Source organism: Microtus pennsylvanicus, chromosome 5 (assembly GCF_037038515.1).
Source record: "Microtus pennsylvanicus isolate mMicPen1 chromosome 5, mMicPen1.hap1, whole genome shotgun sequence".
NCBI lineage: Eukaryota > Metazoa > Chordata > Mammalia > Rodentia > Cricetidae > Microtus > Microtus pennsylvanicus.
In genome coordinates this window covers 10,336,529-10,363,940 of record NC_134583.1, presented here as the reverse complement: position 1 = coordinate 10,363,940, position 27,412 = coordinate 10,336,529, and the positions used below count along the sequence as shown (strand labels likewise).

General features: G+C 39.8%; 1 protein-coding gene across 2 annotated transcripts in view; it reads left to right on the top strand.

Annotated features, from left to right (window-relative positions):
* Positions 1-3,018: 3,018 nt before the first annotated feature.
* Positions 3,019-27,412, top strand: part of Map3k7 (mitogen-activated protein kinase kinase kinase 7) — a 57,544-nt gene continuing 33,150 nt past the window's right edge. For both annotated transcript variants that reach the window (XM_075971280.1, XM_075971279.1), the window contains exons 1-9: positions 3,019-3,280; positions 15,921-16,031; positions 18,211-18,276; positions 19,165-19,210; positions 20,512-20,650; positions 21,364-21,488; positions 22,319-22,447; positions 24,667-24,797; positions 26,168-26,249. In XM_075971280.1, coding sequence (XP_075827395.1) covers positions 3,161-3,280; positions 15,921-16,031; positions 18,211-18,276; positions 19,165-19,210; positions 20,512-20,650; positions 21,364-21,488; positions 22,319-22,447; positions 24,667-24,797; positions 26,168-26,249 — 949 coding nt within the window. In that variant the 5' untranslated portion in view covers positions 3,019-3,160. The remainder of the gene's footprint in view (positions 3,281-15,920; positions 16,032-18,210; positions 18,277-19,164; positions 19,211-20,511; positions 20,651-21,363; positions 21,489-22,318; positions 22,448-24,666; positions 24,798-26,167; positions 26,250-27,412) is intronic.

Below are 27,412 nucleotides of genomic sequence, written 5' to 3'. Positions count from 1 at the left end.
CTTATAAAGGCAATTGCTCAATGCAGAAGTTTTTTTTTTTTAGGTGATTCTAGGCTGTGTCAATTTGACAGTTAATGCTAACTAAAACAATAAGGTTAAGAAGATTGGAACAGAAAATAAACCAGGAATAAAATTAAAAGCGTCAGATTGCTAACTATGTAGAAATAAACAGTAATAGATAGAAAGTGAAGGGTAGGGAGCTGAAGGAAATATGACATCATTATCTCTGAAGTAGTGCTTGGGCTGATAACCAATTGATAAGACAGACATTCCTGAGTAAGAGTAATTTAGGAAATCGGGAACCCAAGTTATGAATACTTGACCTATAGCCAGTCAGCACATGGTAACGGAAATAACACACATACACATATACAACGAACAACAACAAAAGCAGACTTAACATTTGAGAGGACAAGAGCCTCAACAAGCAGAGGCCAACATACTCAATGTCTGAAAATTATACTTTCCAAATCAAAGATAACATCCTCCTACCTTAATAATATCCTCTTCCCCAGAACATGGTAGTCTAAGCAAAGCTATCCTCTAATCCCTGTGCCTTCCTCGGGGTTCAAGCTATCCCAGATGTGGGAACCCCAAACTGTTCGTCCAAATTCATACACATTCTTCTTCAGTCACTTATCAGCCTAAGCCAGACTCCACTGTCAAGTGTAAGCCAGTCAGCAGTTAAGCTACCCTGTGATAACAAATTCTCCGAATCACCAGGACTTAGTGTCTGTGATGGACAATGGTTCCACCATTATCACACCCTAAGGAAGAAAAATATGAAACTAATCATTATTTCAGGATTAATTAATTTTATGTATCAGCCACTCTTCTAATTTTTCATAATCCATTGAGGTTAATATTATGTACATATTAAGGTTGAAAGTTTAATTTATTCAAGATATGTGGTAGAAGTGGAATAAGAGATACTACAATTCTAAAACCTGTCCTTTAAGCTAAAAGACATACATCCTAAGAGCTATTAATTAGCACTTTTCTTCAAAACATAGGAAAACTAAGTGTTCCAGAGAAAGTAAAATTACTAAGAAACTAAAATAGTTTTTCCCTAACGATTCCTTAACATTAGCCTTAAGCACATGATGTTCATTTCAGTAATATTTATAACTAGAAAAGGCAGCAGATAATTGGATAGCAATCCACGGATACCCTGCCTTTTCAGTTCCCACGTTTCTCAGTTCCAAAGACCCACTGTTGTGGAATATTAGCTTAAGATGTGTTACATTCATTTATGCTGTGGAACATTTAATGATGCAAAGATGTGTTGCATTCTTTTATGTTGCATTTGTTTAACTGTAAAACTGTTATTTTGCCTGTCTAAAACACTTGGTTGGTCTAAACAAGAGCTGAACTGCCAATAGCTATGCAGGAGAGGGAAAGTCTCCATTAGTAAATTAGGACTTAGCATTCTCTGGAGTTCAACCTTGGGCACTAAATCTAACTCCAGTGTTCCTGCTGGTTTTTTAGTCAAATCAACTAAAATTCAACACCTAGTTTAAACTAAAAATTGTGTTGGTCACACAACATGGATAATATTATCTATAGGGTACTCCAATCTAACTTGTGAGAGTCAAACTTGAATTGCAAAGCTACTGATGAGTATTTTATGAAACATAAAGTAGCATTAAGGCAGGAAAAGGTTAAACTATGGGGACATAAGGCAAAGGAGCTCCTCACTCAGAAATTGAAGCTTGCCACAGGGCTAAAGAAAATCAAAAACTCCAGTAGAACTAACACTTGCTATGAAGATTGTCAACATAAAGGCAACATTCCATTATATAAAGATATTTTATATTGAGTTAGCAGCAAACCTTCTTAAGTTCAAGCCTCTATACCCTTCAAGGAAGGCCTTCTTTCTTTCCTAGATATTTTCTGGGAATCCCACAAAACAAGAGTATCAACTTCGTTTCCAGTGAAGTTACCCTAACTTAAGCAACCCTGGAATCTGGAATTTTGCCCCCATCAATGGTAATCTTGTTAGGTCCTCTTCACAAACCCCTTGTGAGCTTAAACTCCTTAGCAGGCATTCAAAGACAATGCCTTCAACGGTCATCAAAACCCTGTACATAAATATTGTAAGGACAGCGAAGTATGAGTCTTCCAGCTTTGCTTCATACTGGTTTCTCTTAGAATTTTTTTTTCCTTGTTGTGTCTAAGGGTCCATCTTTGCACGAGGGGTAAATCTCTCAAAACAAATTCTTCGGGCTGTTGTGGGCGACAGTCTCAGTAACTGAACAAAGTTAAACAATTTTATTTTATTTTATTTTGGTTTTTCGAGACAGGGTTTCTCTGTGGTTTTGGAGCCTGTCCTGCCTTACGACTTGTGTGAAATTTTGTCTGTCTGACACCACAACGTTAACTTCAATCAGTGAGCACTCCTACTTCACGGTGTTACTCAGGATGCTCGCACTAACTGCTTTTTCTTCGAATCCCTCACAGGCTTAGGAGTTAGAGCAAAGCACAGTGCTGCAAAAGCCCACAGCGCGGAAACATTTTGGCCAAGCTTGAAAGCTTCAACAGCTCCCGAGAGAAACTGAAAATCAAGAGGCGCCCAAAGATCACGACACGAACGCCACCCTGCCTGTCTGCAGACCGCTCAGAACAGAGGCGGGGAAGGCACGACGCAGCTCCAAAAAATTAGCAAAACGCTACAGAGTTTATCTTTCCCGCTGCTTCCTGCGGGACCAGCCGGACAGCCTTCAGCCTCGCTCCGCGCCAGTTCCGTGCGCGCACTTTCATTGCGTCACCGCGCCAGGTATCGCGGTACCACCCCGCCGCCGAGGCCCTTGCACAAAAGTCTCGCGAAACTTGTCCCACGGGCCCACGGCTCCACGCTCCCCCTCGCCCACTCCGCCCCGAAGCCGGCGCTGCTCTCTCGGTCCGAGTCACAAAAACTACCCCCGTCCGCTTCCTCCAGCGTCGCCTCCTTCCACCCAGTTCCGAGTCCAAACCGGAACTGGAAGTCTGGTGGGCGGGGCCCGCCGACGGAAAGCGCTGAGGAGCCGGAGCCGGGACTCGGCTGTGGCCCCGGTCAGTCCCGCGCCACGGAGCGCCCGGCGGCGGGGCGGCGCGGCTCGGGGCTGACGGGCGGCGGGCGGGCCGGTGGGCGGGCGTGGCCCCCCGGGCGCCGCGGGGGATCATGTCGACAGCCTCCGCCGCCTCGTCCTCCTCCTCGTCTTCTGCCAGTGAGATGATCGAAGCGCCATCGCAGGTCCTCAACTTCGAAGAGATCGACTACAAGGAGATCGAGGTGGAAGAGGTGAGCGAGGCCGGGCCCTGCAGCCCCCGCGCCGCCGCCCGGGGTCGGGGAGCGGGAGGCGGCGGCTTCCGGACGGGCTTCACGGTTGACTTTGGATCTGTGACTCTAGACCTGCTTACATACGTGGTTCGATTATCCGTAAATAGGTCGCGCGAAGTTTGGCGGCTGCGGAGTTTCGGTTCCCTGGTCGTGGTGTTAAAGGCCAAGATTGCGTGTGTGTGACTTCTGGTGTGGTGTGTGAGACCAAAGGATGCTCGGGACAGGCTGTTAAAGAGACCGTCTTCCGGCGCTTTCCGCGCTCCGGGATTCTTCTTTCTCGGATACCATAGAGTAGTTCTGTCCCCCTGTTGGGCCAATGTAGATGAATTCCATTCTTCAGTGACACGAGGCTGTTATGAAGAGACGTTTGAAATGAGCTATAAAAATGGCACATTCTGAAGAGGCAAGTAGTGATTATGGTGACTGCCAGACTATAACACTACACCAGAAGTCGCTGTTAGAAAAACCGAATAAATGGAATCTTCAGTTGGAATTTCAGAGCAGACGTTTCCGAGTGTCTTCAGTACATCACCTATTTTCAGTTCCACAGTGGTGTCAGTTCTAAGAATCTTCATATTTACAAAAGAAAAACTCTGTGTGTGTGTGTGTGTGTGTGTATTTAAACTGCAGCTTAGAACTCTTTAAAACTTTGGTTAAAAATACCTTCGTGCATTTCCTATGACTTTTTCCTATTTTTAAGCACTTTGTGTTTTCTACACCATACTCTGCGATTTATGAGAATCTAGACTGAGTTGCCTTTAAGGTTTATTTTTAGTCAGTGTAGTAAGGAGTTAAAAGTTTCAAACTAATTAACACTCAACAAAAACATTTTTACCTTAGATGATTGCTAAGTCCTTTCTCTTTATCACTAAGAGTAACTTTAGAGATCCCGTATTCATTGAGACTATGGCTATCTTACAAGTGTGGTGGGAAGGGCAAGGTTTAAGACAAGAAGGTTCAGTGTGTAGGACAGGCTACTGTGTGACTTGGTTTCCCTCTGCTCCCCGAATGTTGGTTTCCTTTGCTGTAAGATGGGAGTAATCGCTACTCCATCAGTGTGACAAATCCTGCTAAGCAGTGGGTGCAGAAAACCCAGCATAGTATCTGACATATTGTTAGGAAATAAGGTTCCCGAGAAGGTGACCTGCTTTAAGGTCACGTCTAAAAGAAGGCCTGTTTGGGAAGAGGAAAACATTCTGTATGTGGGTTTTTCCCCCCTCGTGAAGCTAAGATAAATTCCTTTTTTCAGAAGCAGGTAGTTGATCCAGCTTTCATAGACAACATTCTTTTTTAAGACTAAAAACTTCAGTGAGTCATTATGCAAGAATTGCAGTTTTTAAATAAGCATTTACATGTACCCTGGCGAATTGCTGTGCTTGTAGACTACAAATTGTTATATAATAATAACTCGTACTTCGTGGTCCACCACTTGTTTCCACACACTTACTGGGCGTGCTTCTTTATTGCACAGTACTCCTTAAAGCTCTCACATTCTTGCTTCATTGAGGCCTGCAAGTTGCTGAGGGAGACAGTAATCAGTTTGATGTTCTCAGCCCAAAGCTGGTATCGTTTTGAAATTTGTTTCATTTTAGTGCCTAGTTTATTTTCATATTCTTGATTTAATTCAGGCCTTTCTGATGTCAAAAGCATTACATAGTTTCCATTATAGTCCTATTTGACCATATTAAACAGTATTGTATAGTCAGTGGTGCACCTCGGGCACTCGGTAGCTATTTTTCAACTTACATTCTACCTCTAGTTTAAATCATGAATAGAAAAAGAGAAAGATGACCCAATACAGAAACAATCTTACATTGCTTTCAGTGTTTTATATGGACAAACTATATCACCTTTTAAATTAAGAAAATAGTGGTTTGGGGTGTAACTCAGAATTCTTGCCCACCATGCTTGAGGTTCTGGCGTCAATCCCAGCACACAAACAGCAAGATAGGAGATCCACATAATTAATATCTCAATAACAGTACAATGAAATCAGCATTACACAAATATAATTAGAAGCTGTGGTTTAAAAAAACATTCTAGTTATAGACCAGATGTGGACTCATTTAGTACATACTCTTTTCTAAGACAACAGATGCTTTTCATCATTGCATTCTTAGTATTATGGCTCTTCACTTTCAAAATTTAACTGCTACCAAATTATATCAGTTTTGTGCCTCCGAAATCTACGTGGGTACTTAATTTTTTAAAAAAGTCAGTTTTTAACCTTCTTGTACTTGAGCAAAAAGAATTAACTGTAGACTGCACTGAGGGTGGGATGGCTAAAAAATGTGGTTTGGTGAAAAATATATTAAATTGAGTATATAGAAAATTAGGTGCTATATTGATTATGCCAGACTATATTTAGGCAGGTCATTTATTTTGGAGACCTGTATTTTTTCTCTTAAATACTGACATATTGGGCAAGATCAGTAAATGTCTATTCCAACTGTAGAATAAAATGCATGTTTTCTCTTGTTCTCCACAGTACGTTTAGAAGTTCTTAGGCAGTCATAATCGTCCTAGGAAATGGAGTTGGGTAGACAGACCTCATTTCACAGATACTGACTCGAGGTTATAAAGTTTGGTTTGCCAAAAGCTGCATCTCTTAAATCAGTGGCAGAGCTAGGAATCTGAAGTTTCTCAGTCGTGAGTCCTTTGTTCTTTCCTCTAGAGTTAGAATGTCACTGCGGTACTCCATAGTGGACCCCTATTCTAGGAATTAAGATACAAAATACTGATTTCCTCCATAGGAGTTGGTCCTCTGCAGCCAGCATTTTCTTCTCTGTGCAGTGTGCTGAGGCTCAATGGAAGAATCCTAGAGTTAGTTACATTTTCAGAATCATAATGTCAGAGTTGGAGATGTGATGTAGCTCAAGCATATAAGCTATAACTTGACAGTTGGCGAATCACAGCAGCTCCAGTAAGTGGAGACAGAATTGAAGCTAGGTGCAATATAAATTCAGTTTTGTTGGTTCAAAATATCACTAGTGAATAATTGTCTTTGCACTTATTCCTCTGCCTTTGAGCTCTTCCTCCAAAGCATCACATGACTGCTTCCTTCTCACCATTCTAGTCCCATCTCAAATGTTTCTTCCCTAGACAAGCTTTTGCCAAGCAACTTGGGACTTGGTTATTTCTGTTCTCCTTTGTGACACTTACCTGTAATTGAATGACATTTCTAGCCCTAGCGCATAGTACCTAAAGGTTCTCTAAGTATGTTTTGAACCAGTAAATGAAATTATCATAGCAAATTATGAGAATTAAATGCACATCGGATTTTCTTATATGTAGTAAACCAGGGGTTAATTTCCATAATTTACCTAAGCTAGCACTACACAGGCAATGGGATCTGACTCTTCCCAGTCTCGATGCCCTTCTTCCTCATTATACGTAGCAAATGTTTAGCAGGGGTACAAGACCCTATGAAGAGCCAAGCGCTGTGAGTGAGTCAGTCATTGGTGGATTTCACTTAAGTAGACTGACTGTATTTATAGGGTTACTCTGTCAGGGGGTTGAATAAACTGAGTCTATGGTTGTTAGTGAGTGGTTATGGAAATCCAAAGATAATCAGTACGTGTGAAACTGGTGGCCACTGAGCTCAATAGAAATCCGGAATGACTAAAATAAAGCATGGGGTGCAGACATTATTTACGTGTCATACACATGTAGCCGAACAAATAATCCGAGCATGTCATTCAAAGGAAAGGCTTGTTAAGTGGGTCAGGTGTGGTATTAGCTGCTTTTACATTGCTGTGATAAAATATCACAACCAAAACCAACTTGAAGAGGGGTTGATTCTGGCTTACAGTTCTAGAGAGTTAGATGTTGACGGGAAGATATTCTATGACAGGCGCTAAAAGACTAGAAGAGCAGAACAAGCGAAGCTCCGCTTTTCTGTTATCAAGCCCGTCTTGTCAGCAGCTCTGCTCCGTGACAGTTTATTAATAGATATTGAGGCTCCGAAGAGTTGGAGACGCCACGTCCTAACTAATGAACTTAGGATCTACGCTTGTTCTGTCTTGTTCCTGATTTCTTGCCAGAATGATAGCACCATTCACTCCGTGCATAGGACAGAGCCAGACCAAACTGACTAAATAAAATGAAAACAATGAACATGAATCATCTCATGTTAAGAGCACAAGAGTGTACAACCCTTTCCATTAGTTTAGTTTATGCATCAAGTGGTTGGTTTTTTTATCTTATTTGGATGAAGGAAAGGGGTAATGTCTAATACTTGAGGAATTGGGCTGCCTGTGTACATGTTCACATCTTTGTAGGTGCACCTGTGTACACGTTTGTGGGATCCAGAAGACAGACAACCTGTGTTCTTCCTCCAGTGCCATCAACCCTCCTTTAAGATGGGATCTCCTGCTGTCTTGAAACTTACCAAGTGTCTAGCCTGGCTGGATAGTGAACCCCTGGGACCTGCCCATTTTTGCCTCCCCAGTGCTGGAATTATGAGTTCCAGTATACCAGATGTATTGAACTTAGCTTCTAGGTTTGATCTTGGGCCCTTATACTTGTGGATTAAATGCTTTACCAGCTGAGCTATTTCCCCAGCCGAAGAAATTAATATTTTAATTGTTTTTTGTTTTCTTTTAGTAGTAATTACATGGTGATATTCTATATATCATCTCTCATTGTCTTACTAAGAATTAAATGTGAATTTGTTTTTTGAAGCTAAATTAGTAGTTTGAAAACCAAAAGAGCTAAACCACAGGGGAAAAAATGCATACAATAAGAGAATTTAAAACATTTTAATTTAGAAAGAAATGCTTTTAAAATCAATGTCTTTATATTTTTCTATTCTAGTTTTACAAAGAAGAGATTATGAAATATACCTGAAATTTATTTGCAGGTTCACCATGTTTAATAAACATGTATGGTGGCATAGATATTTGCAGCTTTGATGTGTTCTCTTTTCTACATTGTTAAGAAAATTGTTTTTTGTAGAAAATGTGTTCATGATAGTATAGAAATTAAAATTGATAAAGAAATTGTTATGTTAATTCAGTTATGAATACAGTCTGCATAGGTTCCCCTTATTTGTGAACTTGAACTAGAAGTGAGGTAGCACATAAAGTATGACTTACTGTTGACTAACTGTTTCCCTCAGTTTATCACGGTATCTCAAGGGTTACCTTTGTGCCACTCTGGGAGTTGCTAGCTGCAGTTTGCAGCATTGACTTGCCCTTCTAATAGTGGAAATAATGTTCTTTTATGTTTTGGGTTTGTTTTTCATAGTCTAAGCAGGCTAGTTTCTCTCATAAAGAGCTGACATTTTATATTCTTGATTAGTACAAAAATAAAATTTACTACCAATAAACTTATTTTTTAACTCTCCCAGTTGTAAAAATTTCCTCCATAAGCAAAGTGGGGTTTTTTGTTTTGTTTTTATTTATGTATTTATTATTTTTGCATTATCGGTCTGAGAGAGACAGAGTGAACTTTTATCATTTACATTTTCTTTTATGTGTAGGATTCTTCCCGCATATATGTCTGTGTTCCAGATAGGTGTCTGATGCCCACGGCAGTGAGAAGGGGAAATCAGTTCCCCTAAGACTGGAGTTACAGACGGTTGTGAGCCTCAATGTGGGTTCTGGAAATGAAGCCTAAGTCCTACTGTTAGCCACTGAGCCATCTCTCCATCCCTGGATGTACACTGTCTTAACTAATGAGTCCTGTAATGGAATAGTCTACATGTTGTTTTGATCATTTCCTGGTGGTAAGACAAAACTTGTTTTATTCTAGTATGTTGTAGGGTGTGTGGCCCATTATAGAACATGTGAAGATAGTGTGTTATTCAATGAAAGAATCAGTGACTTTAACTTGTAGTTCTTTACTAACATCTGATTAAGGCGCAAGTTGTAATAAACTCTTTCAGAATAAAACTCTAGAATGTGAGGATTGGATTTAGAGTAGATAACACAGTCTGCAAATCATCTTAAGGTCAACAGAAGTGTGATATGCTGGAAGTAAGGGACAGATAATGGAGTCAGTATTTAAATATTTATTTGTCCACGAGTGCACACATGCACACCACAGAACACATGTAGAGATTAAAAAACAACTTGCAGGAGTCGCTCTTGCCTTTCATTTCGTTTGAGACTGTCTTTTTCTTTTTCTACTGCCGTGCTACATAGTTCTAGACAATTCTGTTCCTTCTGCTTCCCCTCTCCCTCTAGGAGTGCTGGGATTGCATTATTATTTATGCCATTGCATCTAGCTTTTTGTGTGGCTTCCAAGATTGAACTTGAGTTGGCCAAAGAGATGTCTCATTGGGTAAAAGCACTAGCCATGCAAGCCTCAAGTTGGTACTTGACACACTAGACCTTTGTAGAGCCTATAGTACTTAGTTACTTTTGTAAACTTAGAAGAATATATTGGAGACATTGCTTACAGTTTCAAAGTGTGAGTCTATGACCATTATGGTGGGAAACGCAGTAGAAGGCAAACAGACAGGCATGGTTCTGGAGAAGTAGCTGAGGGATTACATCTTTACGTACAAGTTGGAGAGAAACTTTTGAAACCTCAGCCCTACCCCACCCCCGGTGACACACCTTTTTCAACAAGGCCACACCTTCTCTAAAGAATTCCACCAACCAGGGACTAAGTATTCAAATTTATGAGCCTGTGGGGGCCATTCTCATGCAAAACACCACATTCCAACCTAAGGTCCCCGTGGACTTCTTGTAGGCATATTATAATGCAAAATACATTTAATCCAACTTCAAAAGTCCCCATGGTCTTTCACAGTCTCAACACTTACACTGTTTTAAAGCCCAACCCAATGTCACTTCTGTTAGTCAGGCAATCTTTTAACTATAAACCCCTGTTCAAAAGCAAATTACATACTTCCAACATACAGTGGCATGGAATATAACCATTGCAGAAGTGAGGAAAAGGGGCATAGTGAGGAAATTCTGGAACAAAACATGACTGAAACCCATCAGGACAAACGTTCTGTGTTTGATGTCAAAGGGCTTCTTAGGTGGCTCTTACGGTCTCCTACTAGTTTCTTGGGCTGTCTCCGCTCCCTGTTTCCATTTCTCTCCTCAGCAGCCATCACACAGCTCTGGGATCTCCGACATTTTAGGGTCTCCATCACAATAGAGGCTACGCTTTTCACAGCTTCATGCAGGGACTCCCCTGCCACACACCTGTTGTTAGTGGCTTTCCAGAGGATGATTCTACAACCTCTTTACTTGACAGCTGTCAGGTTCTGTTCCAAACTTGGGCTGGAACCTGGCCCCCTCTAGATTTGCATACACTTTTGATTTTTTGATGTTTTTCTTTGTTGATTATCATTTTCTTAGCTTTAGATGTCTTAGGCATTTCATTTTCGCTAGCCACAGAATTAGTAGTAGTAAGGCCTTACCTACTCAGTAGGACACCACTCTCTTTTATTTCATTCCTAATCAGACCTCTCCTTATCTCTTTCAGTATAAACCACACCTCCAACATTGTATTTCCTGGTACTCTTTTTTTTTTCTAGTCAAACTATGCATTTTGTATTTCTTTTTGCCCTGCTTGCTCTTTTTCATTGTGGCTCTGATTAAGAGAGGTCACTAGTAACTACAAAGCTGAGTCAATACTAGACAGTCTTCAATTTAACCTCAAGCAGATTCTTAGGATAAAGGCTAACCAGCCACGTGCTTTGCCAGAATATACCAAGAATGGCAGTTTATAAAAGGAGTTTATTGGGTGATGGCTTAGTTTTAGAGGGTAAGTCCATCGTGGCAGGAAACTTGACAGCAGGCAAGTGTAGCTCTGGAGCAGGAGCTCAACACTTATAGCCTAGTCACAAGTGTAGCTCTGGAGCAGGAGCTCAACACTTATAGCCTAGCCACAAGTGTAGCTCTGGAGCAGGAGCTCAACACTTATAGCCTAGCCACAAGTGTAGCTCTGGAGCAGGAGCTCAACACTTATAGCCTAGCCACAAGTGTAGCTCTGGAGCAGGAGCTCAACACTTAACAGCCTAGCCACAAGTTTGAGGCAGATGAGACTGAGACTGGGCCTGGCTGGGGCTCTGGAAACCTCAAAGCCAACCCCTGTGACGACACACCTCCTCCAACAAGGCCACACCTCCTAATCCTTCTCCCAGACAGTTCCACCAACTAAGGACTGAGGACCAAGCATTCAAATACAGGATCTTCTAGGTCTAGGCTGTTCTCATTTAAACCACCACAAGTGTCCACACTTTGTGAAGGCAATTGACAGTATATCCTGAGCTCGGGCAAACACCTGGGTGGGAAGATGATTTGGGGATATAGTCATGAGATTAGAGCAAATGGAGGGGGACAGTATAGTCAACAAAGACACAGCCTGAGAAGTAGTAGGATCTAAGAGTTGGACAGAGGAAAAAGAGCTGGTGAAGGAGACAAAGATGGAATTATTCTCAATTGGCATTCTAATGATTAACATTTTAGTTTCTAATTTTTGGTTACTATAGACAAACAAATGTCTTTCATACCTGTCAGATTGTTTGAATTCATTTCAGAAGTCAAAATGCTGCGTCAAAATGATCACGTTTGTTTACATGTACCTTGGTCCATATTACTGTCACCTGGACAGATCATCTAAGGTGACTTTCATGCCTGGCAGAGTAGTACCCCTGACTGCTGGGACCTCAGTTGGACTCTTAGCAAATGCCCAACCATTCTCCATGTGACCTTTCTGTATCAAGTGGGCATTTATCTCATGATGTTGGGTTCTAAGAGGAAGGAAATGGAAGCTGCTAAAGCTTCTTGAGCCCTGGTTCTGAAGATTTCAGAGCGTCCATTATACTGCTGATAAAAGCCATTCTTGCTAGACTTAACTCAAGGGAAGAAGCTGTGAACTCCTCAGTAGGGAATTGGTGACATACAAGGACAGTGAAGACTGAAGGCAGCCATCTAGGGAGATTCCTTCCCTTTATATGTGCAAACGTCTGTTATCCCAATGACTGTGTTTATGAAAGGGTGGAGTTCTTTTAAAAATCCCTTCTCTGCAGTTAACCTGTTGAATATGACACTTCAAACAACAGATGATTGCTAGTTGTGGCATGTTTTCTACTTCTGACAGGCTTCTTCCAGTTTGATGCTGTCAGTTTAACTAAACAACGTTCAGTTTTCCCATTTCTGTTGTAAAAAACAAAAGCAAAAAATAGCAGCTGTTTTTTGATATATTAGGTACTCAAGAAACATTCCAGAAGTAAAATGCAGTTTGCAATTTAGTTTTACCACTAAAGAAAGACCTTTCTTCTTGCTTGCTGACTCGGTCTTCCCTTGACTGCCATCCTTCCTCAGAAATTCAGCTGCATTTTGCATTGTTTGTGATCAGCTGTCATTCCATTTCAGGTCTCAGCCCTCCCTCAGTATCCTCTTCCCTGTGGTCAGACTTTAATTCTACTTACCCTGATCCTTTTGCAAGACTTTCTGAGTCACTTCCATGTTCAACTGAGACCAGAGAAGCCTGGGGTAGGGCCTGTATATGCCATCCTTGCCCCTGTTCTTCTTCTGCCTTTGTAGCTGGCCATGTTTATAGAGCACGTTCTGTGAGGCTGTGTGCCCCAGTAATCTAAGGGAAGAGTGTGGATGGGGAAGGTTTGTACTGCTTCTTACCAAATCTCTAAGCCTGTTGTGGAAAACGGGGTTAGTGAGTAAGTCTGTAGAATCTATTGTTAGTGCTTGCCTTTGGCATTCTTAAGTGCTAAAAAAAAAAAAATCTAAGTACTATTATTTTGTAGCCTTGGATTTTTTCCCACCTTTTCATCTCACAAAAAGTCAGTTCTTATATAGTTTCTTCTTTTTAATTTTGATGTCTAATATTTTACTCCTAACATTGCCATATGAGAGAATGAAATATAATGATTTTTTAAGTGCTGGCTCACTTGTAAACCCACTCCTGTGAAATCATGAAGTTACTTCTATCAGCTGTTTCAGTTACTGCACACAACTTTGACATGTTACCTTTATTATTTAGGAACTGTTGCTTAACTGTGCATGAGAGGTAATTTATGACTCAAATGAGAATGGAGATTTCTTGAGGCCATGGGTTCTCAGATATGAATGTGACTGTTTCGGGTGCTTTGTAAAATTGATTTCTCAAAGCTTAAGAGAGTTTCTTATGTACCCATTTGCTCACACTTTGTTCCCTGGTTTTAAGTTGACAGCACAGTCGTCATTTTATCACTAGGTGGCACTTGTGGATCACAAACAGTCATACATACTCAACACAATTATGACAAGTATATAATCCACAAATACAAGTAACATTTTGGATCTGACATCCTTTAGAATACTAAATACTAGTCACTTTGGTTCATCTGTGGGTATATGGTTGGAATGTATTAAATTGCTTTATAATTATTCATTCATGGTTAATAATGTCAATAGGTAGGCTGATCTGTGTATATCATCTTAGTTTATTATGATCATGAAGTTAAAACCTTGTAGGACCTGTTTGCTGCTAATTTTCTATGAGAAAACTGAATACTTCAGCTCCTTACACTAATTCACACCCAACTCTGAGCACTTAATGTTTATGGAAGTGCCTGATTCTGTGGCCTCTATAGATAAACTTAACTTAGGAACTCCGTAGATAATCACTGAGGAAAATAGAAGATTTCCACTTTACTGCCAAGAAAAAAGCTCAGATGTTAATGTATCTTGCAGTCAGGGTACCTAGCCATAAGAGTTAGTGAGTAGGCAGACACATTGACACTAGAGCTAATTCTCCAGTCTTGTTAAAGTAACTGGGTTGTGAGTATAAACCACCAGTCTTGTTTTCTTGTTGTTGAGGCTTGGGGAACAAGACAGTGGGCTCTCAGTGCCCAGGACAAGGGAATGAAAAAAGTCCAAATGAGCCTGGCTTACTTGGGACTTTGCCTAGAGGCTGCCTGGTCACCTTTAAGCTGAGTATAGCTCATACATGCTGTAGGTTTCAGATCCTACCTCTGAATACTTTCTTACTGTGTGCTGTTGGTAAGTTGTAATCCTGTGACTGCTTACCTTAAAATGGAACAGGATTCGATGTGCTAATGATGAAAAATACACCAAGCTGCACCTATCTTATGGTGAACATTGACTATGAGAAATATTCAGATTGCTTTATGTGATTTAGGGAATCGAATTAGAGCCATGACTAGATTGTCCATGCGCCCCAGGTTACAACTACGGCCCTAGTGTAGTTTCCCTTTTTTCCTCTGTGAAGTGATCCAATGCACATTTTTAAAAACAGCCATTTGATCATTCTAGCTCCAGTCAGCTTTCTTGTTGAGGAGTTTTATATAAGTTTGTCTAAAATGAAGGGACCACGTAACTGATTTCTGGTGTTGAAATAGAATAACTGCCATTCTATTGGACTGGGATGCCTGCAATTAACTGTGTTTTACTGTTTGTTTCCAGTGTAGACTTGAGAGAGTAAGTTCGCTCCATGTTTTATGTGTAACACGAGGAAAACATTAGCACCTCCTCTTGAGTCTGTGTGAGGAGGGATGTGGGCAAAGCAGTCTCCCAGTGCCCTGTATATACTAGTAGGAACTATATAAAAATGTATTATGAGTGGAGATGGACTTTTGCCTAAGACAAGAACCTTCCCCACACTTAGATACACAGGAGAGGGGAGATTGGCGATGATGGTGCTGAACTGGTGCCCTTCATAGTGACAGTCCAAACGTTTGGATATGACAGATAGCAAACTAATTTTTAGTTTTGTTTTCATTTGTTTTTAAAAATACTTGAAAAAAATCCAAGTATAGCTTGACAGCAATGTGCTCACATAATAGCCATTAGTTTTAGCAATAATATGGCATATGGTTGATCTTTATTTTCAGAACATTTTTAAAGTAATAAGTTATTTACCTGTCATAAAATTCACCCATGTGAAGTGTGATTTAATGACTTTTGCAAATTTACCCAGTTGTCAGCCCTCACAGTTAACTTTCAAACATGTCATCACCTTGGCAGGATGCCCAATCCCCATTTACATTAATTCCAGTTTTCATCCTTATCCCCAGGCAGCCGCGGCTCCTCACTCTAGATTTTCTCATAGGCATTTTATAAATGAACCTGGAAATATGTAGTATCAAGGGTCAAGGTTTTTTTTTTTACTTAGCATAATATTATTGAAGTTCATCCATGTTGTTGCATATAACCATATTTGTTTTTTCCTTCCTAACAATATTTCATGTACAGACAATAACACATTGAGTGGGCACTTCATAGTGATGCATTTTTATCATATATATCTTTAGTCTTTCTCCCTCTGTTCCATACCCATATTTGGTATTTGAAAGCTGTTTTAATTTCTTAAAATGTCATATGTCCTTTTTTATCCTTCCTTTTTATCTCTCCACTCACTCGTCTTGCCTTTAATTTTCTACCGTGATTACAAAACTCCTTTATGTCTTCTTGTATTTTTTGGTTTTGCTTGAGAATGAAGAGGTTAATTTCTGAGATTAAAACTGCATTTCATCCTCAGTTTCATGAAAAATTCATTCTTAGAAAATTCAGATAGTGATGGTTTCTAAACCTTTGATGAGGCTTAAAAATTGCCTGTCTCATACTGAACTGGGCCTGCTTCTGATTTTTGGGTTTTTGTTTGTTTTTTTAATAAGGTGGTCGGAAGAGGAGCCTTTGGAGTAGTTTGCAAAGCTAAGTGGAGAGCAAAAGATGTTGCTATTAAACAGATAGAAAGTGAATCTGAGAGGAAGGCTTTCATTGTGGAGGTAAGCTGTGATGTCCTTTCTGTCCAGTCATTCTGTATCAGAGATACTCTCGTCTGAAGGTGATAAAAGACATTGTGTCTCAATCTTTATTGTTCTGTGTACATGAACCTCAGCAATCTGATTGAACTGAAGATAGTACCATGTGTGGATGGAATGTTTTCCATCCACGAACTCCAAATCTGTTTCAAGGTATTTTAATTTTGAAATGATATTCTTTCCCATTACCTAAAATGAAGACTCTCTTAGAATGTTGTAGGAATAACACACCTTTCTAGCTAGAAACTACTCCAGCCACTTCGGGAATAATAGAGGAAAAGTTCTTTACTGAAAAAGCGTGGCCAGCTGTGGCCGACACCCGAAGAGGAGCAGGCGTCAAATGGAAGGCTTTGACTAATTTATACACACAGTAGGTTTTTACTTTTCACACGTGCCGTCATCCTTAAATCTCTCCCAGGTTATATTTTTAACTATTTAAACAAAGACAGGAGACTGCAAATCTAGCCACTTATGTAGGTGGGAGATTTATACAGCACCAGAATTCTTTTAAGTACACTAGTGTTTTTTCTTTTCAAATAGTTGTTATCAGGGTCTTCTTGCCCATCTGGCAGAATTATGTTTTCTCAAGAAGAGATCTGATGGCTTTATGGCAGCCCAGGACCAACATTGGTTGTAACCCTGAGCTGCCCCCTGAACTGCCTGTTTGAGGCATGTTCTTTGGGGGTGTGCCTAACGGCTGTGAATCCTAACCAACAAACGTTTACATCCAGCATTGTAAATTTTATCTCCAGCAGGCTGGTTAACATACTATTTATCTTTGGGGTATTTTGGAGGCAGTGATCGCTTAGCTAAATTCTACTTTGTGTGATTCCTGTCTCCTAAGCAAGTCTGTTGGTAAACCCTTTATGCGTTTCTTCTGCATAAAAGACTTTTGTGAAGTAAATATGTTGTTCTCTTGTTTTCATTGCTTCTTTATGATTTAGCTCTAGTCTGCTGGGAGTTGTTACTAGTCTCTAGCTTGACAGCTTCCAAAAGTGTATCCTATGATCTCATTTCAGATTCTCGACATCCTTCTGAGTGTATGCCTTTATTGTTTAACCTACTTTATAACGTTCAGAGAAAACAGGAATAAATGCTTGAATAATGTGCTTTATGAAGTTCAGTGTTGAGTTTTACCGAGATGGAATCTATTTATGTGCATCAATGCATAGTAGTTTCTATTAGGACAAAAATTCACGACTACCAACTGTAAAGAAAGCTGTCTAGTGCCATATGATAGAAAGGTTAAGAGACCACTGGAGCAAAGAGGACAGGGAGGGAGGAAAAGCAAGACGCTGTTTTGTGAAAAAGATACATTGTAGAAATTTGCAGTGTGGGATGGGGAAATGACTATAGCCTCAGTGTAATTACTGGCTCAGGGAAGATTAAAACCAGAAGTTGGAATGTCAGTCTTTCCCATGAAGGGCCCCTCACCTCATTTGTGCTAGAGTTTGACTTGGGTTTTACTCTGGATTGAAACTAGAGCCTAAGGCATGCTAGTCAAATGTTGTACAGCTGAGTGATAACACTCCTTTTCCCCAGCTGTCTGCAGTAACTCTTAAGAGAGAAAAAGGAATTGGGGGCCGCTATTCAGAAAGAGTGTGTATTTCGTGTTAGATAAACTGAAGTTCCAGTCCTGACTATGGAATCTTTAACAGCTGTTTTATTCTCTCTGGAACTTAACTTCGAGGTGTCAGACTTAAAATGGAAGTAATAGCACCTAGCTTTCAGAGTCGAGAAATCTAGGTGCACATACAGAGTAGGTAAATCCATCACCTGTAGCTCTAATGAAAGTAACACAGCTTCTGGTGTGGGTAACTTGGTCAGTACCATATCTGGGATAATGCTCTGACTTTTGGCAGCTAGTTTCCTCTCTGTTTATCCTGACTTGTTCTTCACTCCCATTATAGCAGTTTGTGCATGCTTTAATGATTTCTCTCTTAATATATTTGACTATTAAGTGTTCCCACTTAAACTGTAGGACAGGGATTCCAGGCAGGCACTGGGGATTTCCATAATGCTTGCAACCTGCTAAACAGGAATTACTGAAAACAGATGTTCTGTATGACAATAAGATTTGAACAACATGGTAAAATAAGTACTCAAAAATTAGCACTTTTTAAGAATCTGTAATTTGTTACAGCTCCGGCAGTTGTCACGTGTGAACCATCCTAATATTGTAAAGTTGTATGGAGCCTGCTTGAATCCAGTAAGTGTCTCTCCTGTTATCTGTAAGCCTACAGGGAACAATGTGGCAAGTATGAACAGTTTATATACTATATGAAGTTGTTTCCATCTGCTCTGTCTTAGCTTTATTTCTGAAAATGTCACACTTCCTGCATTTCATTTGCTTCTAGTCTTTTAACACAGCAGTATTTTGGCAGAGTTGTCTCAGGTACCTGCTAGCCTTGGCGACACCATTTTATAAAGCTCCTTCATCTTGAGTAAATAACAACAGTCCTCAAAACTAATTTAGTTCCCAGAACTAAAGTACTTTGTTTCTAAATTCTTTCCTCCCCTACTATGGACCCCGTAATTGCTGGCCAAGAGAAATCCCCTGACATTCCTCATGTTACCACTCGCCTTGTGTCCTTAGCTAACCTGACCGTGGCCAGTGAGGGACCACAAAAGGAAACTTTTCAGGCCCCCCCCTTTCCTCTTTTCTGCCCTGTGACTCCCACAGCCTGTAAGCAAGCCCTGGGTTCTTCCTATACTAGACCCCATGTGAATAAAAGCCTCTTCTGTCGCGGACTAGTGTGTACCTCTCTCTGTTCTCCCCTATGAACTGCACTGTCAGTAACTCACCTTCTTATTAGACACTATGCCCTAGAACATGTCTTTATTGGCACTGGAGAAGGTCTTGTGATTCTATTTTGGTCCCCAAAGTCTTGTGATCCACTTTGACATGTATCTTTACTCTTAACAGGCACCTAGAAGACAAGTTCTTAGATCACATATATTTGTTCCTTCTGTTGGTGTAATTTTCATAGTAGTGGCTAGAGGAATCATTTTCAGGGTAGTCATACAGTTGAACAAAGTTATGTACAGGGAGGGCCCAACGTTGTCACTCCAGTTAATTCTGGCATGTTTCCTTTAGGTGTGTCTTGTGATGGAATATGCTGAAGGAGGCTCTTTGTACAATGGTGAGTATTAGCTATACCTGCTTTTAGCTAGTAGATTGAAGCAATTGGAGAGCTTTTAGTAAAAACTAATTTACCTATATCTCACAATTTGCCATCAGAGTTCATTTTGTTGTTTGGGCTAAGGACTTAGGGCAAGAAAGATACTGTAACATTTATATACATTTTTTGAGTTAACAATATTTTTATTATGTCCAAAGCCTGAAGTAACAGTTGCTTTTTAAAGATTTTAAAATATGTTCAGACATTTTTTTCTATCCTTTTAGTTCTGAGCCTTCATTTTAGAACTCTAGCTATACATCATTTCATCGTGATTTGTTTTGTGTTCTTTTCAAAACATAAAATGATGAAAACTCACTTCACAGAACATTTTAAATTGTTACTTTCTATTATTATAATGTCTTAGTTACTTTCCTATTATTATAACCATGACCAAGACAACTTATTAAAGAAAGTGTTTAACTGGGCTTGGGTTCCAAAGGGTGTGTCATTGTGGCAGCAAGCGTGTTTTCTGGAGCAACTGGGAACTCCCATCTTTATCCGAAAGCAGGAGGCAGAGAGCACACTGGGCATGGCTGAGTCTTGAGATCTCAAAGCCTGCCTCCATCCGCATGCTGCCTCCTCCTAATCCTTCCCAAACAGTTCCGTGATACAGAGGCCAAAGTTCTGCACTGGCTCTTCTCACTCAAACCAACACAGCTGCCATGAAAGAGAACTTTTGTGCTGGTATTACCTTTGTGGAACAAAGCTCTCGTCCTAAAAATCCCAACCTCGTATATTCATGAGCTGTCCCTGTAAGCTTTCTAAAATTGACAGCATTTGCTTTTAAGTTACCATTATTTTACACAAACATTTAGTTATGCTCACTAAGTGTGTTCTTCATTATTAAATTTTGTAGATACTATTGTCTAATTTTATTTGAGAGAGCTATTAGTTTTTAGCTTCAATACATAATACAGTTGTAAGCATCTGATAAAGCCATCTTATTTCACTGTTTCTCTAGTCCTCGCTCATAATGAATAGGATCGTATATCACTTATGTGATTGTGTGAAAGATATTCAAATTTAAAAAGTATAGTAGTGCTTATTAATTTTATTTGAACAACTATATGGGAGTTAACCACCAAAATGTCTTAAATATGCTGTTGTTCTTTTTATCTAGAAAAGGCTTAGAAGCAGGACTAGAATATTGTAAGAGAATATTCACTTGTGTGTTCTGATGATGTTTATGGTGCTTGCGTTTATATTGTTTCATGTTATGTGCAATAAAGTTCCTTTTAGTTTGTTGTGCCTTTCTCTTGCAGTGCTGCATGGTGCCGAACCATTGCCTTATTACACTGCTGCCCATGCCATGAGTTGGTGTTTACAGTGTTCCCAAGGAGTGGCTTATCTGCACAGCATGCAGCCCAAAGCTCTAATTCACCGGGACCTCAAGCCTCCAAAGTAAGTTTTAATGGTGCGACACTGGCTTCTCCCTATAGCGTGAATTCTAATTGCTCTAATTGCCCAGAGATATTAGGGGGCAAAAGCTGAAAGACCAGAGCAGCCAACTACTAGTTCTTACCTCCACAAAATCCTCAAACCTAATGGGATTTCCTATCTCTACAAGTCCTTAGACTGAATGCAGGGAGTTCATGTCTCCTCCCTGCATAGTCATAACTCAGTGATAGAGCATTTATCTGGCATACACAGCCCATGGTTCAACTTCTTATACTGCAAAAGCAAATAAACTAATTGGTTTCCTTCTGTATTGATCTATTTTCCTTTATCTCCAGTTAGATTATTTGTTTTATTGTGTGCTGCTGTTCTTTCAGGAATAAATGTTTATGATTAAACTTCCACTCCAGGACACCTTAGTGCCTCACTATAGAAACTTTTCAACCTGTGTCTAGCTTAGCCAAAGGGACACTTGGTCAGGAAATGTCACGGAACTAAAGGTAGAGAGAGACATCAAAATTTGAATATGATGGTCTCCCTGAATTCTCTACGTTAATTTTTTCTGATAGTCCTCTAAACTCTATACTATTAGAGTTTTATATTTTATAGAAGTTTACTGATAGCATTCGTTTAACTTAGCTTTTCCAGTTCTATGTTTATCTCTTCTTTACTATAAAATCAAATACTGACTTTGTGACTTTTGAATTTTTTTACAATAGCTTGCTGCTGGTTGCAGGAGGGACAGTTCTGAAGATCTGCGATTTTGGTACAGCTTGTGATATCCAGACACACATGACCAATAACAAAGGGAGTGCTGCTTGGATGGCTCCTGAAGTGTTTGAAGGTACAGCCGCAGAGCGAGATGCAGCCGACTATCTGCCTTGATTCATGTAAATCCAGGATGCATTTTAACACGTATATAGTGTACTTCTGAACAGTACATAAGAGGGTCTTAAGAATTTTAGCTGTATATATTAAAAAGGAAGCCACTAAATCAAAACAGTACTTTACTCTGATAGCAAAGAATGTTGTTTGTCACAGAGCAGGAAAAGTATTAAGGCAACAAATCACAGGAGCTGGGGATATAGTTCAGTCATAGAACATATGCTTTGTATCAAAAAGATACATTCTTAAAAGAAACTGAGGGGTTAGAGCAGTGACTCTGAAGGAAAGAGTACCTGCTATTCTTGCAGAGAACCCAGGTTGAATCCCTAGCACCCACAGAAGTCTCACAAAGGTCTGTAACTCCAGATGCAGGGTGCTTGGTGACTTCTGACCTCCATGGGCATTTCTACACATACTACACAGACATACATACAAGCAAAACATCATTCATGCACATAAAATAAAAATAAGCCTTTTTCTGAAAAAGAAGTTAAAAACTTACAGGAAGAAATATAAAGGTGTTTCAAACTATGCCTATGAAGGAGATCAGTCTACACAGAGAAGAAGGCCAATGCATCCTGTTGAAAAAGTAGAAAATTCTGACTTTCTTATGTGGATTTTGAGTATATTGTTTATATTTAATTCATTAGACTATAGTTTGAAAATATTTAAGAAAGTAAATGCTCAACTCTGAGTGTGACAATCTCTTGTCTTTAGAATTTATGCGACTAGTGGTTTCTGTGGTTCCTAAGAAAGAGGTCTCAAGATTCCCCCTACCTTTTCTCATAGGTAGCAATTACAGTGAAAAGTGTGATGTCTTCAGCTGGGGCATTATCCTCTGGGAAGTGATAACACGCCGGAAACCCTTTGATGAGATCGGGGGCCCAGCTTTCCGAATCATGTGGGCTGTTCATAATGGTTTGTTGAAAGAATTTTTCCTTTAATATGTTTTGTATATTTCATATCTGGAAAACTATTCCCATTCTCTTCCCCAGAGACCATGTATATCTGACTTAAAATAGAGTTATTTGTTAGCAGACCACCTTCCGTTAGCACTCTCCATTTCTCTGTCTCTGGTTCTGGTGGGGAGAATGGAAACTTCAGCATTAGGGAAGGACTCTTAGAACTTAGCCAGTACTTTTAGTCTCTCTCGGGGAAAGAAAAGCATTTTGAAAACATAAATAAATGATATTTATCTCGTATTGTTAAGACAGTTGGGAAGCTAGGTCCCTTTTCTCCTGGGAAAGCAAATCTCTCATCAAGGAGAAAGAGCAAATAGCAGATCTGCTGGTAATAATTGTTACTTAAGCTCAGAAGGGCACAACATTCGGTGCTGCACACGTTTTAGTTGTATGTCTCGACCGTACTTACATGTACTGACACCACAAGCAGTAAGTGATGGCGCTAGGAGCCACAGGCAGGTCCTTCTGATTCAAGTGCTCCCACTTTTCCTCAGTGACTTAACGGGCACAGTGTTACGTCTCACTGACCTCCAGTCACAGATGTGGTAGACATCTTCCTCATTAATAGGTCTCTTGTGAAGGAACTAGAGCATCACTGGTCCCTCCTGTGCCCTAGTCACCCCAGTGAGTGCTCGTTTGTATCCTAGCTCACCGGTGAGCAAAGAACAAACATCTGTCTGGCTCTTTAGATCACGTGTAGACTGGCCAAGCAAAACCTTCGAAGAAATCTTAGCTACTTTGTCAGTTTCCTTTCCCACTTTATTATGTCCTGTAGTGTCGTAGAAAATGCAGGAGTCTGTCAGTTTTCAGCAAATGATGGTCAATGAGGGACAGAGTAAAAGAACTAACTTGTTGATTGATTAACCTACAAAGACCATACTGTATCTGACGTCACTCTTGAGTGGAGAAGCTTAGTAATGCCATTGCAGTCTTAGTAAATCCATCCGTAAACAGTACAGCAGAGGAAAGTTGGTAGGCATAGCATTGCATAGGAAGGCAGTCAGGGAGTGCAATAGCATGGTGAAGGATGTCAGGGTGGGGCACCATGGTTGAGGGTAGTCAGGGAGTCTAATACTGCTTGACAGAAGGAAGTTAAGTTACGCCATAGTTGAGGAAGTCAGTGCGTGGTAGATCGTTTTCTATAAATGGAAGATTTTTTTTTCAAATATATTCGAAGTTTTATAGTCTAAAAATTCATCTTGCCTCAAGTCAGCTACTTGTTTTTCTTAATTAATGCACTTGGCCTTTGTTGTTTGTTGAAAGAGTGCTTTACAGTTTGGTTTAGGTTTTGAGACAGTCTTACCCTGCAGCCCTGGCTGAACTAGAATCCATGATTTCTGCCATCCCCTGCCTCACAAGTGCTGATTAAAGGTGTAGTTTTCCTTAGTTATGATAAAAGATAAATTAGTTATGAAACTTTAGACCCACAAAGATAAAATAGATGATAGAATATTTTCTTTAATTTTACCAGATACAAATAGACTAAATATTATAGCTGTAATTTTTGCTTGATACCTGTTTTGTTATATGTAATTTTACTATGTTAAAATTAAAACCTTTTTTATTTAGACAGATAGGGGAGATTCCCTATCTATATGATGTGGGATTCCCCTCTGTATGCCATGAATATGTTTTATTACCATTGGTTAATAAAGAAGCTGCTTTGGCATACAGCAGGGAAGAATATAAGTAGGTGGGAAAACTAAAGTGGCTGCAGGGAGAAAGAAGGTGGAGTCAGGCAGACATCATGTAGCTGCCCAAGAAGCAAGATGTAACAAACCACAAGCCTCGGGGAAAATACAAAATAATAGAAATGGGTTAATTTAAGATGTAAGAGATAGCTAGGATTACATCTAAGCCATTGGCCAAACAGTGTTGTAATTAATATAGTTTCTATGTGATTATTTGGGTTTGAGCAGTTGGGAAACAAAAGCCAGTCTCTGCTTACATCCAGGTGAAGTAGTCTTAGTTCTTACTGTTATTACCACCATGCGTTACAATTTTTAATGAAACTTTTGGTATAGTTTGCCCTTTGTGAAAATAAGTATAGATTCAATAAATAGTAAACTAAAAGACAAAAAATGTTAATTCAGATATTGTTGGAAATAAACTATAAAAATCTTGCACTGCTCTTTGGGTAGGTAATTCTTTTATCCCTCTAATTTTTAATTATAGGTACTCGACCACCATTGATCAAAAATTTACCTAAGCCCATTGAGAGTCTGATGACCCGCTGTTGGTCTAAGGACCCCTCTCAGCGCCCTTCAATGGAGGAGATTGTGAAAATAATGACTCACTTGATGCGGGTATAATCCTTCTTTTGAGGGGCTTTGGGTTTGGGGACTATAACATAACTATAACTAAAACCGAGTTTTAATGGGCTTTAAATGAGGGAATGGGAACTGTTTTTGCATTATACTTCCCTTTGTCTTTAAAGTTAGAATAGGCATTTCTTACTCGTATTATCAGAAGAAAAAACATTACTTTAGGAACATGTCGCTCTCTCTGTAATGACAAGATGGGTAGGTGAGGTTTCTGGGATTGCTGTCCTGTACTAATGTTTATAGATAAATGTTTTGTTCCTGGGTACCAGAGTGTATGAGAGATGCTGGTATAGGGCATCTAAAGCTTTTCAGTGCCTACATGTATATGATCAATTAATAACATGCTGAACTAAACTAACTTCATCAGCTTTTCATCAGAATGCAGTCATTTATATAGTGTGCTGGAGATCTATTTTAAGAGGTATATATTTGAATAATTTTAATATTTCCTATTTTGGCTTTTGACTGCATGTTTTCAGACACCAATAAAAACTAAACTTTTTTTCTGTGCCTGATGGAATCTTTTAATTTAAAAGAATCCTTTTAAAAAGGTAATTAAATTCCCTACTCTCCAAATCTTAACACTTTGGGGTTATTTCAAATGTTTTAGGGTGTTTTTTTCTTTCATTGAAAATAGATTATTTTCAATAAAATAATTAAGAAGTAACTTTGACTAAAGTTTGTAGATTATTTTCAATAAAATAATTAAGAAGTAACTTTGACTAAAGTTTGTAGATTATTTTCAATAAAATAATTAAGAAGTAACTTTGACTAAAGTTTGTACACCTAAACTTTAAGATGTGTAAGTCAAATTATAACTGGTCACCTATGTTTTGTCTAATTTGAAAAAAAAATCCCCTTAAATTTTACTGCATTGTTCAGTAAATAATTTCAGTATTATGTCCACAGTTCATAAGAGGACTTCCGTAAAGTATGTTCTTAATGCTTAAATACTGGCTCTAAAGGTGATTCATTGGTGCGCACTGCCAGCAGTCAGACTAACAGTCCTTGCAACAATTTTCAATATATGTCCCTGTTCCAAGTCACATATACTTCTGAGCAGTTAGCCCTCCATTTTGTGTGCTCCTCCAGAGAGCTTCCCGTCCTGTCTTCTGTGCTTATGTCGGAACAAGACATTGTCCACAGCTCACTTTCCAGAAGGAGCACTGCCACATCTTTGTCTGGTCCGAAACAGAAGTCATTCCATGTCGAGACACGCTGGAGGGAAGGCAGAGCTGTGGCCCTCTGGTGCACCTTAAACTAAGACAGTGATGCACATGTGCTCTTGAGTTCATGTATTGGGGTTTACCTGTACTAAAGGCATTTTAAATTGTGCCTTGCTTTTACTACAGTACTTCCCAGGAGCGGACGAGCCTTTACAGTATCCTTGCCAGTACTCTGATGAAGGGCAGAGCAACTCAGCCACCAGCACAGGTAAACACACAGCGTCAGCAGCTTTAGCATTTCCCCTCCATCCCGTGAAGTTTTGAAGCTACACATGAAAAAAGGAGTGAAATCCTCATTTCTCTGGATTCACTGCAGGTCATTGCCAGGTGCCTCGCTCTTCTTCATGAAGGTCCTGAGGTTAAAGAGCTACTGAAGACCTTCCATGTCTAGAGTTACTTCTTAGTTAGGGCTGAAGGATTGAATATTATGTTGCTGTGAATGAATAAAGTCTCACTTTGAATCCAGGTCACCAGTTATCTCTGTATAACTATGGCAAATGAATGGAATTTTATATTCACAATTGATGCTAATGAATGTTTGGCATTCATCACTTACATTCTCTCCTTACACTCTCTAAAGTTGTTGTGCAGGACCCAATACTAATCTGAATTTCACATTACATTTCTGGTCATTTAGAGTTTTTTGGGGTTTTGTTTTTGTTTTGTTTTTTTTTTGGTGGTTATTGTTTTGCAAAACTAGTAGAATCTAAGACTTTATGAATGCTAAATAAATACTATGTCTCTGAGACCATCCCCAACTTATTCTTGATTTTCTTTGCTTGTGTTTCTCATTTCGTCAGCTTTAAGTGCCAGAGTACCAAGGGCTCAGCCATTGGCTTATTCCCTCAGCCATTCATCTCCATCTCCTTGGTTACCTCTTCCAATACCAGGACTTTGACAACACCCCCCAGCAGATCATGCCTCCATTTTATTTGTAAAAGCAGCACAGGGCACTGACCATCTGTAAATAGTGTGTAGGTGTGTGACACCAGTCCCTCTGTCTTCATAGTAGTTGATAGAAACCTTCTCTGTGGCACCTCTGGGAGCCTGAGCTGGAACTGGAAGTTTTCGGCACAGCCAATAACCCTTAGCCGTGTAGCTTCAAATCTGCTTCCCGAGCTTGGAATGAGCAATGAAAGCTAGAAGGCTGAGTTTGTGGTTGGGGCCTGTGGCACCTTGGGTTAATCACCTTGGGTTAACCACCTTGCGTTAACCACCTTGGGCTTTACAGGATCCTTAATGGCCTCTGCAGGTGCGTTGCTCTTTGCATAGTTTGTCTGCATCTTCTTCAGGCCTTTCTTGTGCTTCTTCGGAAAGAGCATGTTCCTCAGGAACTTGGAGTCAGCCCCTTAAGACATTAGTATCTTTGTG